This window comes from Bombina bombina, chromosome 8 (genome assembly GCF_027579735.1).
Source record: "Bombina bombina isolate aBomBom1 chromosome 8, aBomBom1.pri, whole genome shotgun sequence".
NCBI classification, from domain to species: Eukaryota; Metazoa; Chordata; class Amphibia; order Anura; family Bombinatoridae; genus Bombina; species Bombina bombina.
In genome coordinates this window covers 59,748,538-59,767,975 of record NC_069506.1, presented here as the reverse complement: position 1 = coordinate 59,767,975, position 19,438 = coordinate 59,748,538, and the positions used below count along the sequence as shown (strand labels likewise).

The window sequence follows — 19,438 nt, the reverse complement described above, 5'->3', positions numbered from 1 at the left end:
AATGTTCTACATCCCCATGAGTATTGAGCACCAAGATAAATGCTATTTTAGCCATAGGCTCCTATACAAATGAATTGTGTGTGACACCACTGGGCATTTACCTGGTCTCCCCTGCCTATGCTCTTTCAGACATTTGGATTAAACGGCTCACTGAAGAATGCCATCACTGTCGCAGAGGATGATCAGTGGAAGAGGATACGCATGGTGCTCTCACCCACATTCTCCAGTGGAAAACTCAAACAGGTGCTCAAGAAAATGACTTTGTCCCTATACTTTGTGTGTGTATGTATATATATATATATATATATATATATATATAGGTATATATATATATATATGTGTGTGTGTACATATATATATGTGTCTGTGTGTGTGTGTATATATATATATATATATATATATATATATATATATATATATATATATATATATATATATATAAATATAAATACTGGAAGTAATTTGATGCGCTTATGTACTGACCAAAGTTGATATTATAAATTTAAGAATATGTATAGTAGTTTGATTAATGAAATTGTTAGATTCCTCTATAGAAATCAGTGACACTAATAAATAATGTTTAGAACTAGACAAATTGTATGTATCAAAAAATTCTAAAAAAACACTTAATATAAAAAACACTTATGTGTAAAAAAATAAAAGATAAAAACAAAATAGATTGGTACCAAATACACCTGAGCAAAGTATATAAGAAGAAAAGAACACTCAAAAATTGATTAACAGTCCTGTTAGAAAAAAGTGTGTGTCCATCAAATAGTTAAAAATTTTTAAAAACAATTGGCCAGGTGCCAACAGTACCTTTTGGAATGGTTTCAGTGATTTAAATCGTGCAACTGGTATTTTTGGTGATTGTTTTTTGATTGTAAGTTATTTCAACAGTATTTTTAGCAATATTAGCTGGGACAATTCTTTGTTCCAAATTTGGTGCCTTTATAGTGCAGCTCAAACGTAGTTACATGAAATAGAAAAGAAAAAACAGGCGCCCAGGGCACGATTCAAGTGTAGAAGTTTTATTAGAGATATACACACGCACAAATAAATATGCACTTACTAGATATAAGTGAATGTCATGCACTGAATTAAAAACTCCTGGAGTCCGCAGTATCTGTTAAACAGGCACCGATGGTCCTCCTCCTCACCGCTTCAGTCAGAGCATTCAAGTAGTAGTAATCCGGATTTTCAACCTGAACATCTGACCGGGCTTTATAAACAGTTTGTACAGCTTTCTCCAAATTGAAGTTGTTTAGGATGGCTTGTTGAGCTCAACAAGCCATCCTAAACAACTTCAATTTGGAGATAGCTGTTCAAACTGTTTATAAAGGCCGAGTGGTTCAAATAAACCGCCTGGATACGGTTTTTATACACAGAAGCAAAACATACACCGGTTAATCTGTGTCCCCAGTGAGCAGGGAGACGCAGCTGTGAAAGGTGAGACAAGGATGTCAGAGGCTCATGTCCCGGTCCGTTCGTCAATGATTCTGTGACTTTGTTTTCCCGGATGCTTGTTGCTGTTCTTAAACACAGGTCTGCTATTTTGTTTCTGCTTTTCACCAAGATAAGATGTTCTATCTGCTATCAAGTTATAATATTGCCAAGTTCTAGTTAACAATAGAGGACGCTTTCACCTCGGTTAACCCTAATTAACGAACATATGTTTGCCAAAGGTCTTTTTCAGCTGGATTACAAAGTGATACAAATTGCTACTAAAGTATAACATCAGATTTCCTCCATCAAAGGACTTATATGGTCTTTATTAAGGACTTTGTTCTTTTACTTTCATAGAGGAGTTGATATAAGATTTATTGTTGCATGCCAATAGTATAATATCTGCAGATCACATGTTCTAAACCAGTCTGTTTTGCAGCACTTAGTTCAAATATATGTGTAATAATATATCATTTGCTTGGTATGTGTTTTATTTAAATCCACTGCAGTGGTGCATTTAGAGATGAAAAGCAATTTAACTGTTTATTTTCTGTGCTGGCAGTTTCTTGCAATAAACTATTTGCATGTGTTTAAATCTGTGCATGTGTAGTTCAATTGTTTTGGGTTCTGTGCTACCCTACGGCCGTACATTTCTAAGGAATTAGATTAAATGGGTTTTATATATTTTTGAGTGCTGAAATCCCCTACTCTATATAATGGTATCTCATATAGCTCTACCATCATTCTTTATCTATATAATACTGGATTAAATATATATATATATATATATACACACACACACTTTTGAGCCCTTTCCAGTTAAATACCTTGAAATTTTAAAAATAATTTTTAATCATATTTATTAATGGGCAAGATAACAAGTGGTGCGCTATTTAGCACTTTTGCTCATGCGCATAAACCAACAGAAATAAACTTTTAACAGGTGAAGTTTAGCGTGCATATTACAAGTTGATTGCTCTTACAGTAGTGAAAAAACATTTACGTTGCTGGAGATTAAATCTCATTTCCTTCAGCCTTAAATTGTGACTTATTGTCATGAACAATTTTCTTGGAATAAACAGAGCTTCTACCATCTCTGTAAATGGTATTTATGTTCCAAAATGCAAATAGTTTTGCAAAAAAGGAGACTGCCGAACTCTAATTTGTATCTTTAAGGAGAGGAGAAGGGCTTGTCTCTCAAAATGTAATCATTCATACTAAATTACTTTATTGGAGACAAATGAAAGTCCAACCAGACTAGTACACCCAGACACAGTTAAATAAGCTTGAACTCAGCCCTATAGTTTAAGTAGATATGAATAATTATTATCACAAAGTCACAATGTCTGATACTATGATATATAGAGTGGGAAAATATAATGACCCTTTCATAAGGTATTACCACCTAAGTATCAAGTAAGTAAATTGTCAGCCTTAACGTGAGATTAAATACTCATTGAGTGTTTAATATTAATTATAGCAAGAGGTTTTTTTTTGCAACAAAGTGAGTATAAATAGTCATAAGAAAAAATAGCACTAATTGATACTATTGTAATTTAAATGGGAATATTTATTGCCCAAATGTACACATCAATCTAGTGGCAGATAGTTGTGTTACCAACTGGTAATAAGGTTTGGTTATTTATCTGCATACAATAGTTTCTAAATACAGATTTTATCTGCAAGTAGTGTGACATATAAATGTAGTTACTAAATCTCAGTATTAGATCGTATAGTTATCGCTGTGAGTCGAGATGCTGTCTGTAATGAATGAACAGTTACATATGTTACTTATTTGTACAGAAAAGTTTTATAATGCAAGTATAATTAAACAACATCCCACAGTTAAGTGTAGTAAATATTAGTTTGGTCATCCATTATAAAATCAGTCATGCAATGTTACCGTAAAAAGGTGATAGTTTGGAGAAATAATTAGTGTTATTATGCTATTGAGATTTGAATATAAGTAGCAGTTCCCCTTGAAAATAAATAACACTTGGAGCTAAGGTAGGTAAATAAAATCACGCCAGGCTGAACTAACAAAAGCCTCTTTTATAGCGGATGCTCACATTTACGTTAATCTGACTAATTCAATAAAGCAGCAATTACAATAGATTACTGAGTAAGCACATAAAAACTAGAGGTACTGTGACCTCGTGAGAGTGCCCCTGACGCGCGTTTCACATAAAGCTTCTTCTGAGAGGTACGCACTATTAGCAAAAAATTATTTAAACACTTAGCTATCATATTGCATTTAACTGAATAATACCATAATTTAACTTACTTACTTTTTTTGTAATTAGTCACATATCTTGACATGATTTATATCCGTTAACTCACAACATATTTGTAATAATGTCACAATGTCACATATGTTTGCCAAAGTGCACTTTTTATTCTCACAGCAAACTTATATCAATTTTTTTTTTGCTTATAAGATCATTGTATTGGCATATTTCCATATACTTAGCAATTTATCATTCAGCTTGAAATGCCTTTAACTTAAATCCAGTAAAGGACAGTGACAGAGCAATGTGATTTTGCCAATGTGTATTATTTCCAGGGCAACTCAACACAGTGAGGCCTATTTCTGAAATGTCTGTCGGACCTGATCAGACATTGCGGATCAGGTCCGACAGACATCGCTGAATGCGGAGAGCAATACGCCATTCCTAGCTTGATAAATGGGCCTCAGTGTCTTTATACACAAGTTCGCAATGTACCTTACACACGCTTATATACCCAATAATTTATTTCTACTGTACCCTCACACATATTGGAGGATTGATTTAACAACATTTTAAATTAATGAAGACGTTAATCATCCCCATTTTTTGATACGTTTGTGGTATGTTTTGTAGGTGTATACATTTTTCAACATGGGACAAATTGCGGTCGTCAATGATTGGCCGTTACACCCATGATCCTTTCCTTTTAGCCAATCAAATACAACTTTCTGTCAAACTTTGATCCGATCACCAAATAGAGGCGGGCACAATATTGTGAGATAAACCGCCCAGTCCAGCTGGCATGTACCCCTCCAAAGAAGCGTTATGTGAAACGCTCGTCAGGGGCACTCTCACAAGGTCACAGTACCTCTAGTTTTTATGTGCTTACTTAGTAATCTATAGTAATCGCTGATTTATTGAATTAGTCAGATTAATGTAAATGTGAGCCTCCGCTAAAGAAGAGGCTTTTGTTAGTTCAGTCTGACATGATTTTATTCACCTACCTTAGCTCCAAGTGTTATTTTCAAGGGGAACTGCTACTTATATTCAAATCTCAATAGCATAATAAAACTTTAATTATTTCTCCAAACTATACCCTTTTAGCAGTGTTAAAGGCAACAGTTCGTTGCAGTGAAATTATTAACAACTATAATATAATCCATGCTAAATTATTGACAACATTCCTCGTTCTTATATTTACGGTAACATCACATGACCAGTCTAATATTTATTACACTTAACTGTGGGATGTTTTTTAATAATAACTTGCATTATAATACTTTGCTGTACAAATAAGTAACGGATGTAACTGTTCATTCATTACAGACAGCATCTCGACTCACAGCGATAACTATACGATCTAATACTGAGATTTAGTAACTACATTGAAATGTCACACTACTTGCAGATAAAATCTGTATTTAGAAACTATTGTATGCAGATAAATAACCAAACCTTATTACCAGTTGGTAACACAACTATCTGCCACTAGATTGATGTGTAAATTTGGGCAATATATATTCCCATTTAAATTACAATAGTATCAAATAGTACTATTTTCTCTTATGACTATACTCACTTTGTTGCAAAAAACCTCTTGCTATAATTAATATTAACCACTCAATGAGTATTTAATCTTACGTTTAGGCTGACAACTTACTTACTCGATACTTAGGTGGTAATACCTTATGAAAGGGTCATTATATTTTCCCACTCTATAAATCATAGTATCAGACATTGTTTCTCTGACTTTGTGATAATAATTATTCATATCTACTTAAACTATAGGGCTGAGTTCAAGCTTATTTTAACCGTGTCTGCATGTACTAGTCCGGTTGGACTTTCATTTGTCTCCAATAAAGTAATTTAGTATGAATGATTCAATTTTGAGAGACAAGCACTTCTCCACCCTTAAAGATTCAAACTGGAGTTCGACAGTCTTTTTGGTACATAAATATGTATTTTATTGCCTAAAACTCCAGAATTCCAGGGTAGTTAATATAAGCACTAATATATAAACCCTTGAATTTTGATTCTATACACAGTATAAATGATCCCTTGTCTCCCCCTTTTACTTGTATCTCTGTAAATGGGCCTTGAATATACTGTATATAATATATAAAGTAATTATGTCACCTCTCAAGCGCCTTTTTTCTAGAGAAAACAGACCCAGTCTGGTTAGCCTCTCCTCATAGCTTTAATTTTCCATTCCCTTTGTTATGGCTAGATTACGAGTTGTGCGTTAGGGTTAAAAAGCAGCGTTAAGAGGTCCTAACGCTGCTTTTTAACGCCCGCTGGTATTACGAGTCTTGACAGTACAAGTGTACCGCTCACTTTTTTGGCCAGACTCGGAAATACCGCAAATCCACTTACGTAAATTGCGTATCCTATATTTTCAATGGGACTTGCATAGCGCCAGTATTACGAGTCTGACCAAAAGTGAGCGGTAAACCCTCTCCTGTCAAGACTCGTACCGCATTTAAAAGTCAGTAGTTAAGAGTTTTACACTACAACGGCGTAGCATAAAACTCTTAACTAAAGTGCTAAAAAGGACACTAACACCCATAAACTACATATTAACCCCTAAACCGAGGCCCTCCCACATCGCAAACACTAAAATAAATTTTTTAACCCCTAATCTGATGAACCGGTCATCGCCGCCACTATAATAAATATATTAACCCCTAAACCGCCGCACTCCCGCATCGCAAACACTAGTTAAATAGTATTAACCCCTAATCTGCTGACCCTAACATCTCCGCCACCTACCTACATTTATTAGCCCTTAATCTGCCGCACTCCCGCATCGCAAACACTAGTTAAATAGTATTAACCCCTAATCTGCTGACCCTAACATCTCCGCCACCTACCTACATTTATTAGCCCTTAATCTGCCGACCCCAACGTTGCTGCCACTATATTAAAGTTATTAACCCCTAAACCTAAGTCTAACCCTAACCCCCCATAACTTAAATATAATTAAAATAAATCTAAATAAAATTACTACAATTACCTAAATTATTCCTATTTAAAACTAAATACTTACCTATAAAATAAACCCGAAGCTAGCTACAATATAACTAATAGTTACATAGTAGCTAGCTTAGGGTTTATTTTTATTTTACAGGCAACTTTGTATTTATTTTAACTTAGTAGAACTATTTAATAACTACCTAGTTAAAATAAAGACAAATTTACCTGTAAAATAAAACCTAACCTAAGTTACAATTACACCTAACACTACACTATAATTAAATTAAAAAGGTGGCTCCCTTCAATTCCGATTGGCTAATATAATTCTATCAGCCAATCAGAATAAGGGTACAAAAAATCCTATTGGCTGATGCAATCAGCCAATAGTATTGAAGTTCAATCCTATTCTCTGATCCATTCAGCCAATAGGATTGAGCTGGCATTCTATTGGCTGTTCCAATCAGTTCAATCCTATTGGCTGATTGCATCAGCCAATAGGATTTTTTCTACCTTAATTCCGATTGGCTGATAGAATTCTATCAGCCAATCGGAATTGAAGGGACACCATCTTGGATGACGTCATTTAAAGGAACCTTCATTCAGTCGTCGGCCGTGGAAAGAAGAGGATGCTCCGCGTCGGATGACTTGAAGATGGATCCGCTCCGCGCCGGATGGATGAAGATAGAAGATGCCATCTGGATGAAGACTTCTGCCCGTTTGGAGGACCATTTCTGCCCGGTTGGGTGAAGACGTCTCCCGGTAAGGTGATCTTCAGGGGGTTAGTGTTAGGTTTTTTAAGGGGGAATTGGGCGGGTTTTAGAGTAGGGTTGGGTGTGTGGGTGGTGGGTTTTAATGTTGGGGGGGTTGATTGTAATTTTTTTTCCAGGTAAAAGAGCTGATTACTTTGGGGCAATGCCCCGCAAAAGGCCCTTTTAAGGGCTATTTGTAATTTAGAGTAGGGTAAGGCTTTTTTTATTTTGGGGGGCTTTTTTATTTTGTTAGGGGTATTAGATTAGGTGTAATTAGTTTAAAAATCTTGTAATTATTTTTTATTTTCTGTAATTTAGTGTTTTTTTTTTTCGTACTTTAGTTTTATTTAATTGTAATTAATTGTATTTAATTTAGGTCATTAATTTAATTGTAGGGTAGTGTTAGGTGTAATTGTAACTTAGGTTAGGTTTTATTTTACAGGTAAATTTGTCTTTATTTTAACTAGGTAGTTATTAAATAGTTAATAACTATTTAATAACTATTCTACCTAGTTAAAATAAATACAAAGTAAAATAAAAATAAACCCTAAGCTAGCTACAATGTAACTATTAGTTATATTGTAGCTATCTTAGGGTTTATTTTATAGGTAAGTATTTAGTTTTAAATAAGAATAATTTAGTTAATGATAGGAATTTTATTTAGATTTATTTAAATTATATTTAAGTTAGGGGGGGTTAGGGTTAGACTTAGGTTTAGGGGTTAATATGTTTATTATAGTGGTGGCAACGTTGGGGGAGGCAGATTAGGGGTTAATAAGTGTAGTTAGGTTGCGGCGACATTGGAGGCTGCAGAGTAGGGGTTAATAAATATAATGTAGGTGTCAGTGATGTTGGGGGCAGCAGATTAGGGGTTAATAAATATAATGTAGGTGGCGGCGGTGTCCGGAGCGACAAATTAGGGGTTAATAATATAATGTAGGTGTCGGCAATGTCGGGCGGCAGATTAGGGGTTAATAAGTGTAAGATTAGGGGTGTTTAGACTCGGGGTTCGTGCTAGGTGTAGACATAACTTTTATTTCCCCATAGGAATCAATGGGACTGCGTAAGGGGAAATCGTGCACGAGCACGTTTTACCAGCTCACCGCTAACTTAAGCAGTGCTGGTATTAGAGTGAGATGTGGAGCAAAATTTTGTTCTACGCTCACTTTTTTGCGGCCGGGTTTGTAAAAACCCGTAATACCAGCGCTGTCTGTAAGTGAGCGGTGAGCATAAACTGCTCATTAGCACCGCATAGCCTCTAACGCAAAACTCGAAATCTAGCAGTTAGTTTTTTTGGCCCTTCTGTAAATTTTTTCTAGGTCTGTAATGTCTTTTTTTGAGATCAGTCCTCAGAACTGAATTCCATACTCAAGGTGAGGTCTTACCAGGGATTTATATAGATAAATAATTATGCTTTCTCTTGCATCAATGCCTCTTTTAATACATGCTAGTATCTTATTAGCCTTAGAAGCCGCTGCCCTGCATTGTGCACCCATCTTTAGCTTGTTATTTATTACTACTCTCAAATCCCTTTCCTCCTCTGTTTGGCTAAGTCTTGTCCCATTTAAATAATAGGTTGTCTGCTAATTTTTACTTCCAAAATGTAGAACCTTGCATTTTCCCACTGTCACAGACACCAAACTGCCCAGGCCACCATCCCTCAATATTGGATTGCTTTGTGCCCCAAACTCCCCTTTGCCTTGTGTCCTTACTGCTTGTACTTTGTCATGGAAAGAGCTGATCTCTGGTCACTTGGCCCCTTCCCCTTTGGCCAGGCTTATGGAACTACTCACCGGCCAGGCCACCTGGGGATCCCCGCTGAAATTTAACCTAGGTCGCTCTTGAGGCCCTTTGCCCCAGAGCTCCACTCTTTTTGAGGATTTGTCGTGCCTTTGGTGGACAGGGGCTGGGGCAATTGCTGAGGGGGAGCCCACTCGGGAACCGGGGGTTTTGGACACCCCCACCTCAGTACCTTTGCCAGGCTGCTGCTCTGGTCCCAAGTAATGGATCATGACTCTTTTTGGACTGTAGCATCTGGGGACCAAGAGCTTTCCAATTTAATAGTGACTTAGATACTGTGGGGGTCTCTATGTGATTATGGCTCCTATGGAGGTGCCAGCCTGTCTGGAGGGGCGGGAATGGCGGGATCAGATAAGGCTCAAGATGAGAAGGTGTATATAAGCTGTGTGGTTTTCCTAATAAAGTATTTTCGTTTTTCACCTTAATACTGGTCTTATATGGTTATTAGGGTGGTCTACTTGCTGTAATCACTTTCCAGCTATACAGCTACAGGTTCTAGGGAGGAAGCAGGATCTTTTGGCGGAGATACCCAGTTGGGCTATCCGGGGTCCGTCACACCCGTATTAAATCTAATTTTCCCTTTTACCTGACAATTCTTCTAATTTTTTTAGATCCCCTTGTAAAGCAAGTTCATCCTGCACTGACCTAATGACCTTGTTGATGCATTAGTGTTCCACTTGTAATCTAGCCCAATTTTTTCTATTGTGTTTTTACTGTACATATTTTACACTCCAACGTTCTTCACCTAGAAGAAAATGTTCTTAGTATTTGTAATTCTATATCTGTATATATCAGCTTATATACATATATAGGTATAAATATATATTTTACAAAAAAAATATCGGACATATATAGAAATAAAATTTATATAAAAGTAAAACTGAAATGTGAAATATTCATAACTTCCAATGGGTTTAGCGCAGTTGGCCTAATGTGTGTCAGGTTAGCGCTCAAGTGGTGTGTTACTACTTTTTTTAAGCGTGCTCCATTGAAGTCTATGGGGAGAAATTAACACTGTTGCGATATCTGAAAACCTGAAGTTAGAGCACATTGGAATTCGCCTGCGAGCAAACAATTTACTTTCAACTTGTAATAAGAGCAATAACCCACCTGTGTTAAAAGTTTACTTTCAATAGTGTTTGCGCAGAAGCGGGAAAAAACATAATTTATGCAAGAACTTACCTGATAAATTAATTTTTTTCATATTGACAAGAGTCCATGAGCTAGTGACGTATGGGATATACAATCCTACCAGGAGGGGCAAAGTTTCCCAAACCTCAAAATGCCTATAAATACACCCCTCATCACACATACAATTCAGTTTAACGAATAGCCAAGTAGTGAGGTGAGAGAAAAAAGTAAAAAGTAACAAAAAAGGAATTGGAAATATAATTGTGCTTTATACAAAAAACATAACCACCATAAAAAGGGTGGGTCTCATTGACTCTTGCCAATATGAAAGAAATTAATTTATTAGGTAAGTTCTTACATAAATTATGGGGTTTTTTTTCATGTAATTGGCAAGAGTCCATGAGCTAGTGACGTATGGGATAGTAATACCCAAGATGTGGAACTACACAGAAGAGTCACTAGAGAGGGAGGGATAAAATAAAAACAGCACGTTTCCGCTGAAAAAATTAAATCCACAACCAAAAGAATAAGTTTTTCTCATAATTGAAAAGAAAAAACTTAAAACATAAGCAGAGGAATCAAACTGAAAAATCTGCCTGAAGAACCTTTCTACCAAAAACTGCTACCGAAGAGGCAAATACATCAAAACGGTAGAATTTAGTAAATGTATGCAAAGAAGACCAAGTTGCTGCTTTGCAAATCTGATCAACTGAAGCTTCATTCTTAAAAGCCCACAAAGTGGAAACTGATCTAGTAGAATGAGCTGTGATTCTCTGAGGCGGGGCCAGACCCGACTCCAAATAAGCCTGATAAATCAAAAACTTTAACCAAGATGCCAAGGAAATAGCAGAAACTTTCTGACCTTTTCTAGGACCAGAAAAGACAACAAATAGACTAGAAGTCTTCCTGAAATCTTTAGTAGCTTGAACATAATATTTCAAAGCTCTTACAACATTCAGACAATGTAAGGATCTTTCCAAAGAATTCTTAGGATTAGGACACAAAGAGGGAACAACAATTTCCCTATTAATGTTGTTAGAATTCACAACTTCAGGTAAAAATTTAAATGAAAATCAGAAAAGGAGACTCACAAGAAAGAGCAGATAATTCGGAAACTCTTCTAGCAGAAGAGATAGCCAAAAGGAATAACACTTTCCAAGAAAGTAGTTTAATATCCAAAGAATGCATAGGCTCAAAAGGAGAAGCCTGTAAAGCCTTCAAAACCAAATTAAGACTCCAAGGAGGAGAGATTGATTTAATGACAGGCTTGATACAAATCAAAGCCTGCACAAAACAGTGAATATCAGGAAACTTAGCAATCTTTCTGTGAAATAAAACAGAAAGAGCAGAGATTTGTCCCTTCAAGGAACTTGCAGACAAACCTTTATCCAAACCTTTGTAAAGAAACTGTAAAATTCTAGGAATTCTAAAAGAATGCCAGGAGAATTTATGAGAAGAACACCATGAAATATAAGTCTTCCAAACTCGATATTAAATCTTCCTAGAAATAGATTTACGAGCCTGTAACATAGTATCAATCACTGAGTCAGAGAAACCTCTATGACTAAGCACTAAGCGTTCAATTTCCATACCTTCAAATTTAACGATTTGAGACCCTGATGGAAAGATGGTCCTTGAGACAGAAGGTCTGGTCTTAAAGGAAGTGGCCAAGGTTGGCAACTGGACATCCGGACAAGATCCGCATACCAGAACCTATGAGGCCATGCTGGTGCTACCAGAAACACAAATGATTGTTTCATGATGATCTTGGAGATCACTCTTGGAAGAAGAACTAGAGGTGGGAAGATATAAGCAGGTTGGTAAAACCAAGGAACTGCTAACGCATCCACCAACTCCGCCTGAGGATCCCTGGACCTGGACAAGTACCTGGGAAGTTTCTCGTTTAGAAGGGAAGCCATCAGATCTATTTCTGGAAGACCCCACATCTGACCAATCTCAAAAAAACACATCTGGATGGAGAGACCACTCCCCCGGATGTATAGTCTGACGGCTGACATAATCCGCTTCCCAAATGTCTACACCTGGGATATGTACCACAGAAATTAGACAAGAGCTGGATTCCACCCAAGAAAGTATCCAAGATACTTCTTTCATAGCTATGCCACATATGCCACAGTTGTGATATTGTCTGTCTGAAAACAAATGATTGGTTCTATCTTTAACAGAGGCCAAACCTGAAGACCCCTGAAAATAGCACAGAGTTCTAAAATATTGATTGGTAACCTCGCCTCTTGAGGTTTCCAAACCCCTTGTGATGTCAGAGATCCTCAGACAGCTCCCCAACCTGAAAGACTTGCATCTGTTGTGATTACAGTCCAGGTTGGACGAACAAAAGAGGCCCCTTGAACTATATGATGGTGGTCTAACCACTAACTCAGAGAGAGTCGAACATTGGGATTTAAGGATATTAACTGTGATATATTTGTATAATCCCTGCACTATTGTTTCAGCATCCAAAGCTGGAGAGGTCTCATATGAAAATGAGCAAAAGAGATCGCGTCCAATGCTGCAGTCATGAGACCTAAAACTTCCATGCACATATCCACTAAAGGGAATTATTGAGACTGAAGGTTCCGACAAGCTGAAACCAATTTTATTCATCTCTTGTCTTTTACAGACAGAGTCATGGACACTGAATCTATCTGGAAACCTAAAAAGGTGACCCTTGTCTGAGGAATCAAGGAACTTTTGGTAAATTGATCATCCAACCATATCTTTGAAGAAACAACACTAGTTGATTTGTGTGAGATTTGGCAGAATGTAAAGACTGAGCTAGTACCAAGATATCGTCCAAATAAGGAAACACTGCAATACCCTGTTCTCTGATTAAAGAGAATAGGGCACCGAGAACCTTTGAAAAAATTCTTGGAGCTGTCGCTAGGCCAAATGGAAGAATGGCAAATTGGTAATGCTTGTCTAGAAAAGAGAATCTCAGAAAACCAATATTGATCTGGATGAATTGGAATATGAAGATATGCATCCTGTAAGTCTATCATGGACATAAAATGACCTTGCTGAACAAAAGGCAGAATAGTCCTTATAGTCACCATTTTGAAAGTTGGCACTCTTACAAAACGATTCAAAATTTTCATGAATGAATTTTCTTTCTTTGGGACAATAAATAGATTTGAATAAAACCCCAGACCCTTTTTCTGAAATGGAACTGGTATGATTACCCCTGAAAGCTCTAGATCTGAAACACACTTCAGAAAAGCCTGAGCCTTCACTGGATTTGCTGGAACACGTGAGAGAAAAAATCTTCTCACAGGAGGTCTTACTCTGAATCCTATTCAATACCCTTGAGAGACAATACTCTGAATCCAATGATTTTGGACAGAATCTGCCCAAATGTTTTGGAAAAAATATAATCTGCCCCCCCACCAGCTGAGTTGGAATGAGGGCCGCACCTTCATGCAGACTTGGAGGCTGGCTTTGGTTTCTTAAAAGGCTTGGATTTATTCCAACTTGAAGAAGGTTTCCAATTGGAACCAGATTCTTTGAGGGAAGGATTTGGTTTATGTTCCTTATTCTGTCCCAAACTCCCTTGTGTCCTTACTTCTTGTACTTTGTCATGGAAAGAGCTGATCTCTGGTCACTTTGCCCTTTCCCGGTTGGCCAGGCTTATGGAACTACTCACCGGCCAGGCTACCTGGGAATCCTCACTGAAATTTAACCTAGGTCGCTCTTGAGGCCCTTTGCCCCAGAGCTCCACTCTTTTGGGGATTTGTTGTGCATTTGGTGGACAGGGGCTGGGGCAATTGCTGAGGGGGAGCCCACTCGGGAACCAGGGGTTTTAGACACCCCCACCTCAGTACCTTTGCCAGGCTGCTGCTCTGGTCCCAAGTAACGGATCATGACGCAAGTAACGGATCACCCAGAAACAGTGATTTAGATACTGTGGGGGTCTCTATGTGATTATGGCTCCTATGGAGGTGCCAGCCTGTCTGGAGGGGCGGGAATGGCGGGATCAGATAAGGCTCAAGATGAGAAGGTGTATATAAGCTGTGTGGTTTTCCTAATAAATGCCTAGATTACGAGTTTTGTGTTAGAGGCTATGCAGTGCTAACAAGCAGTTTCTGCTCACCTACAGACAACGCTGGTATTACGGGTTTTTAAAAACCCGGCGTTAGCCGCAAAAAAGTGAGCGTAGAGCAAAATTTTGCTCCACATCTCACTCTAATACCAGCGCTGCTTACGTTAGCGGTGAGCTGGTAAAACGTGCTCATGCACAATTTCCCCATAGGAATCAATGGGTGAGAGCCGGCTTGAAAAAAACCTAACACCTGCAAAAGAGCAGCTTTCAGCTCCTAACGCAGCCCCATTGATTCCTATGGGGAAATAAAAGTTATGTCTACACCTAACACCCTAACATGAACCCCGATTCTAAACACCCCTAATCTTACACTTATTAACCCCTAATCTGCCTTCCCCGACATTGCCGACAGCTACATTATATTATTAACCCCTAATCTGCCGATCCGGACACCGCCGCCACCTACATTATATTTATTAACCCCTAATCTGCTGCCCCCAACATCGCTGACACCAACATTATATTTATTAACCCCTACTCTGCCGCCCCCAATGTCGCCACCACTATAATAAACATATTAACCCCTAAACCTAAATCTAACCCTAACCCCCCCTAACTTAAATATAATTGAAATAAATCTAAATAAATATTCCTATCATTAACTAAATTATTCCTATTTAAAACTAAATACTTACCTGTAGAATAAACCCTAAAATAGCTACAATATAACTAATAGCTACATTGTATCTAGCTTAGGGTTTATTTTTATTTTACAGGCAACTTTGTATTTATTTTAACTAGGTACAATAGTTATTAAATAGTTATTAACTATTTAATAACTACCTAGTTAAAATAAAGACAAATTTACCTGTAAAATAAAAACCTAACCTAAGTTACAATTACACCTAGCACTACACTACAATTAAATTAATTCCCTAAATTAAATACAATTAATTACAATTAAATAAAACTATCTAAAGTACAAAACCCCCCCACTAAATTACAGAAAATAAAAAAATAATGACAAGATTTTTAAACTACACACAAAAAGAAACTGTTTAGCGCTAGGATAAAATACTACATCTGATATAAAATGAATATAGTATGATTGAGTCGTCAAATTCTAATAATGTCCTCTAAATATCTATTCCTTTAATACTGGGAAAAAAATGTGATGAAATAATTCCAAAGTACCTTTTCAATCTCCAAGGTTAAAAAGTTACATAAACGAATGATATCCAATAATGGTAGCTGTTCCAATATGTTTTTCCTCTTTCTCTTTATTGCTGCTCGTTCAAAACTCCTCTTCCTCCAGAGTTTGTAGGATCCAGGATCCAAAAGCGTATACCCAAAAACAAAGACAAAAGTGCAAAAAAAGAGATTCAAGTGCAATTTCAAAACACCATGTAGAGCGCAATTATATTCTACTCACCAGAGTTAGTATAAAACAATGCCTTTATTGATACAATACACGATGTTAAAAAGTCAGCTTTAAGTCCATAAGCAGCACCCGGTTCTGAAAGCAGTTGTCAGCTGGAAGGTCTCAATACACAGGGTTTTGCCTGCGGCGGGTATTTCCGGATTGCCCGCCCTCAGCTGTTCTGCTTCCTCCTCAGGGGCTCTGGACTGGATTAGGGGCTCCAGTCCAGAGCCCCTGAGGAGGAAGCGGAACAGCTGAGAGAGGGCAATCCGGAAATACCCACCGCAGGCAAAACCCTGTGTATTGAGACCTTCCAGCTGACAACTGTTTTCAGAACCGGGTGCTGCTTATGGACTTAAAGCTGACTTTTTAACATCGTGTATTGTATCAATAAAGGCATTGTTTTATACTAACTCTGGTGAGTAGAATATAATTGCGCTCTACATGGTGTTTTGAAATTACACTTGAATCTCTTTTTTTGCGCTTTTGTCTTTGTTTTTGGGTATAAGATTTTTAAACTAATTACACCTAATCTAATCCCCCTAACAAAATAAAAAAGCCCCCAAAATAAAAAAGCTACTCTAAATTACAAATAGCCCTTAAAAGGGCCTTTTGCGGGGCATTTCCCCAAAGTAATCAGCTCTTTTACCTGAAAAAAAAATTACAATCCCCCCCAACATTAAAACCCACACACCCAACCCTACTCTAAAACCCACCCAATCCCCACTTAAAAAAACTAACACACACCCCCTGAAGATCACCTTACCAGGAGACATCTTCACCCAACCGGGTCGAAGTCCTCAACGAAGCTGGACAAAGTCTTCATCCAACCGGGCAGAAGTCTTCATCCAGACGGCATCTTCGATCTTCATCCATCCGGCACGGAGCGGGTCCATCTTCAAGACATCCGATGCGGAGCAACCTCTTCTTTCCATAGCTAACGACTAAATGAAGGTTCCTTTAAATGATGTCATCCAAGATTGCGTCCCTTCAATTCCGATTGGCTGATAGAATTCTATCAGCCAATTGGAATTAAGGTAGAAAAAATCCTATTGGCTGATGCAATCAGCCAATAGGATTGAACTAGCATTCTATTGGCTGATTGGAACAGCCAATAGAATGCCAGCTCAATCCTATTGGTTGATTGCATCAGCCAATAGGATTTTTTCTACCTTAATGATGTCATTTAAAGGAACCTTCATTCGTCGTCGGCCGTGGAAAGAAGAGGATGCTCCGCGTCTGATGTCTTGAAGATGGATCCACTCCGCGCCGGATGGATGAAGATAGAAGATGCCGTCTGGATGAAGACTTCTGCCCGTCTGGAGGACCACTTCTGCCCGGTTGGATGAAGACTTTACCCAGCTTCGTTGAGGACTCCGGCCCGGTTGGGTGAGGACGTCTCCCGGTAAGGTGATCTTCAGGGGGTTAGTGTTAGGTTTTTTTAAGGTGGGATTCGGTGGGTTTTAGAGTAGGGTTGGGTGTGTGGGTGGTGGGTTTTAATGTTGAAGGGGGGTTGTAATTTTGTTTTTCAGGTAAAAGAGCTGATTACTTTGGGGCAATGCCCCGCAAAAGGCCCTTTTAAGGGCTATTTGTAATTTAGAGTAGGGTAGGGCTTTTTTATTTTGGGGGGCTTTTTTATTTTGATAGGGGGATTAGATTAGGTGTAATTAGTTTAAAAAACTTGTAATTATTTTTATTTTCTGTAATTTAGTGTTTGTTTTTTTTGTACTTTAGACAGTTTTATTTAATTGTAATTAACTGTATTTAATTTAGGTAATTAATTTATTTGTAGTGTAGTGTTAGGTGTAATTGTAACTTAGGTTAGGTTTTATTTTACAGGTAAATTTGTCTTTATTTAACTAGGTAGTTATTAAATAGTTAATAACTATTTAATAACTATTGTACCTAGTTAAAATAAATACAAACTTGCCTTTAAAATAAAAATAAACCCTAAGCTACCTACAATGTAACTATTAGTTATATTGTAGCTAGATTAGGGTTTATTTTATAGGTAAGTATTTAAATAAAATTACTACAATTAACTAAATTATTCCTATTTAAAACTAGATTTATTTTAATTATATTTAAGTTATGGGGTGTTAGGGTTAGACTTAGGTTTAGGGGTTAATAATTTTAATATAGTGGAGGCGACGTTGGGGGCGGCATATTAGGGGTTAATAAATGTAGGTAGGTGTCGGCGATGTTAGGGACGGCGGTTTAGGGGTTAATATATTTATTCTAGTGGCAGCGATGTCCGGTTTGGCAGATTAGGGGTTAAAATTTCTATTATAGTGTTTGCTATGTGGGGGGCCTCGGTTTATAGTTTATGGGTGTTAGTGTACTTTTTAGCATTTTAGTTAAGAGTTTTATGCTACCGCATTGTAGTGTAAAACTCTTAACTACTGACTTTAGAATGCGGTACGAGTCTTGACAGGAGAGGGTCTAACGCTCACTTTTGGTCAGACTCGTAATACCGGCGCTATGCAAGTCCCATTGAAAATATAGGATACACAATTTACGTAAGTGGATTTGCGGTATTTCCAAAAAAGTGAGCGGTACACCTGTACCTGCAAGACTCGTAATACCAGCAGGCGTTAAAAAGCAGCGTTTCGACCTCTCAACGCTGCTTTTTAACCTTAATGCACAACTCGTAATCTAGCCGAAAGTCTTTTCGTGTTTCACTTTAATACTGGTCTTATCTGGTTATTAGGGTGGTCTACTTGCTATAATCACTTTCCAGTTATACAGCTACAGGTTCCAGGGAGGAAGCAAGATCTTTTGGCGGAGATACCCAGTTGGGGTATCCGGGGTCCGTCACACCCGTATTAAATATAATTTTCCATTTACCTGACAATTCTTCTAATTTTTTTTAGATCCACTTGTAAAGCAAGTTCATCCTGCACTGACCTAATGACGTTGTTGATGCATTAGTGTGCCACTTGTAATCTAGCCCAATTTTTTCTATTGTGTTTTTACTGTACATATTTTACATCACAACGTTCTTCACTTAGAAGAAAATGTTCTTAGTATTTGTAATTCTATATCTGTATATATCAGCTTATATACATATATAGGTATAAATATATATTTTACAAAAAAAATATCGGACATATATAGAAATAAAATTTATATAAAAGTAAAACTGAAATGTGAAATATTCATAACTTCCAATGGGTTTAGCGCAGTTGGCCTAATGTGTGTTAGGTTAGCGCTCACGTGATGTGTTACTACTTTTTTTTAAGCATGCTCCATTGAAGTCTATGGGGAGAAATTTACACTGTTGCGATATCTGAAAACCTGAAGTTAGAGCACATTGGATTTAGCCTGTGAGCAAACAATTTACTTTCGACTTGTAATAAGAGCAATAACCCACCTGTGTTAAAAGTTTACTTTCATCAGTGTTTGCGCAGAAGCGGGAACAAAAAGTGCACCACTTGTAATCTGACCCATAGCTGGCTCTGAATAACCCCTAACAGATTGCACTTTTTTTACTTTATTGTTTCCTTACAAAGGGGATATGGCATATAATGGTATCCCTGATACTTTATTGTTTCCTTACAAATGGGATATGGATTATACTAGTATCTGATACTTTATTGTTCTCTTACATAGGGGATATTGCATATAATAGTATCCC

General features: G+C 37.3%; 1 protein-coding gene across 1 annotated transcript in view; it reads left to right on the top strand.

The window, feature by feature from the left end:
• Positions 1–19,438, top strand: part of LOC128638439 (cytochrome P450 3A29-like) — a 143,967-nt gene that overhangs the window by 9,735 nt on the left and 114,794 nt on the right. The window contains exon 5 of the mRNA XM_053690390.1: positions 130–243. Within this exon, the coding sequence (XP_053546365.1) occupies positions 130–243 (114 nt within the window). The remainder of the gene's footprint in view (positions 1–129; positions 244–19,438) is intronic.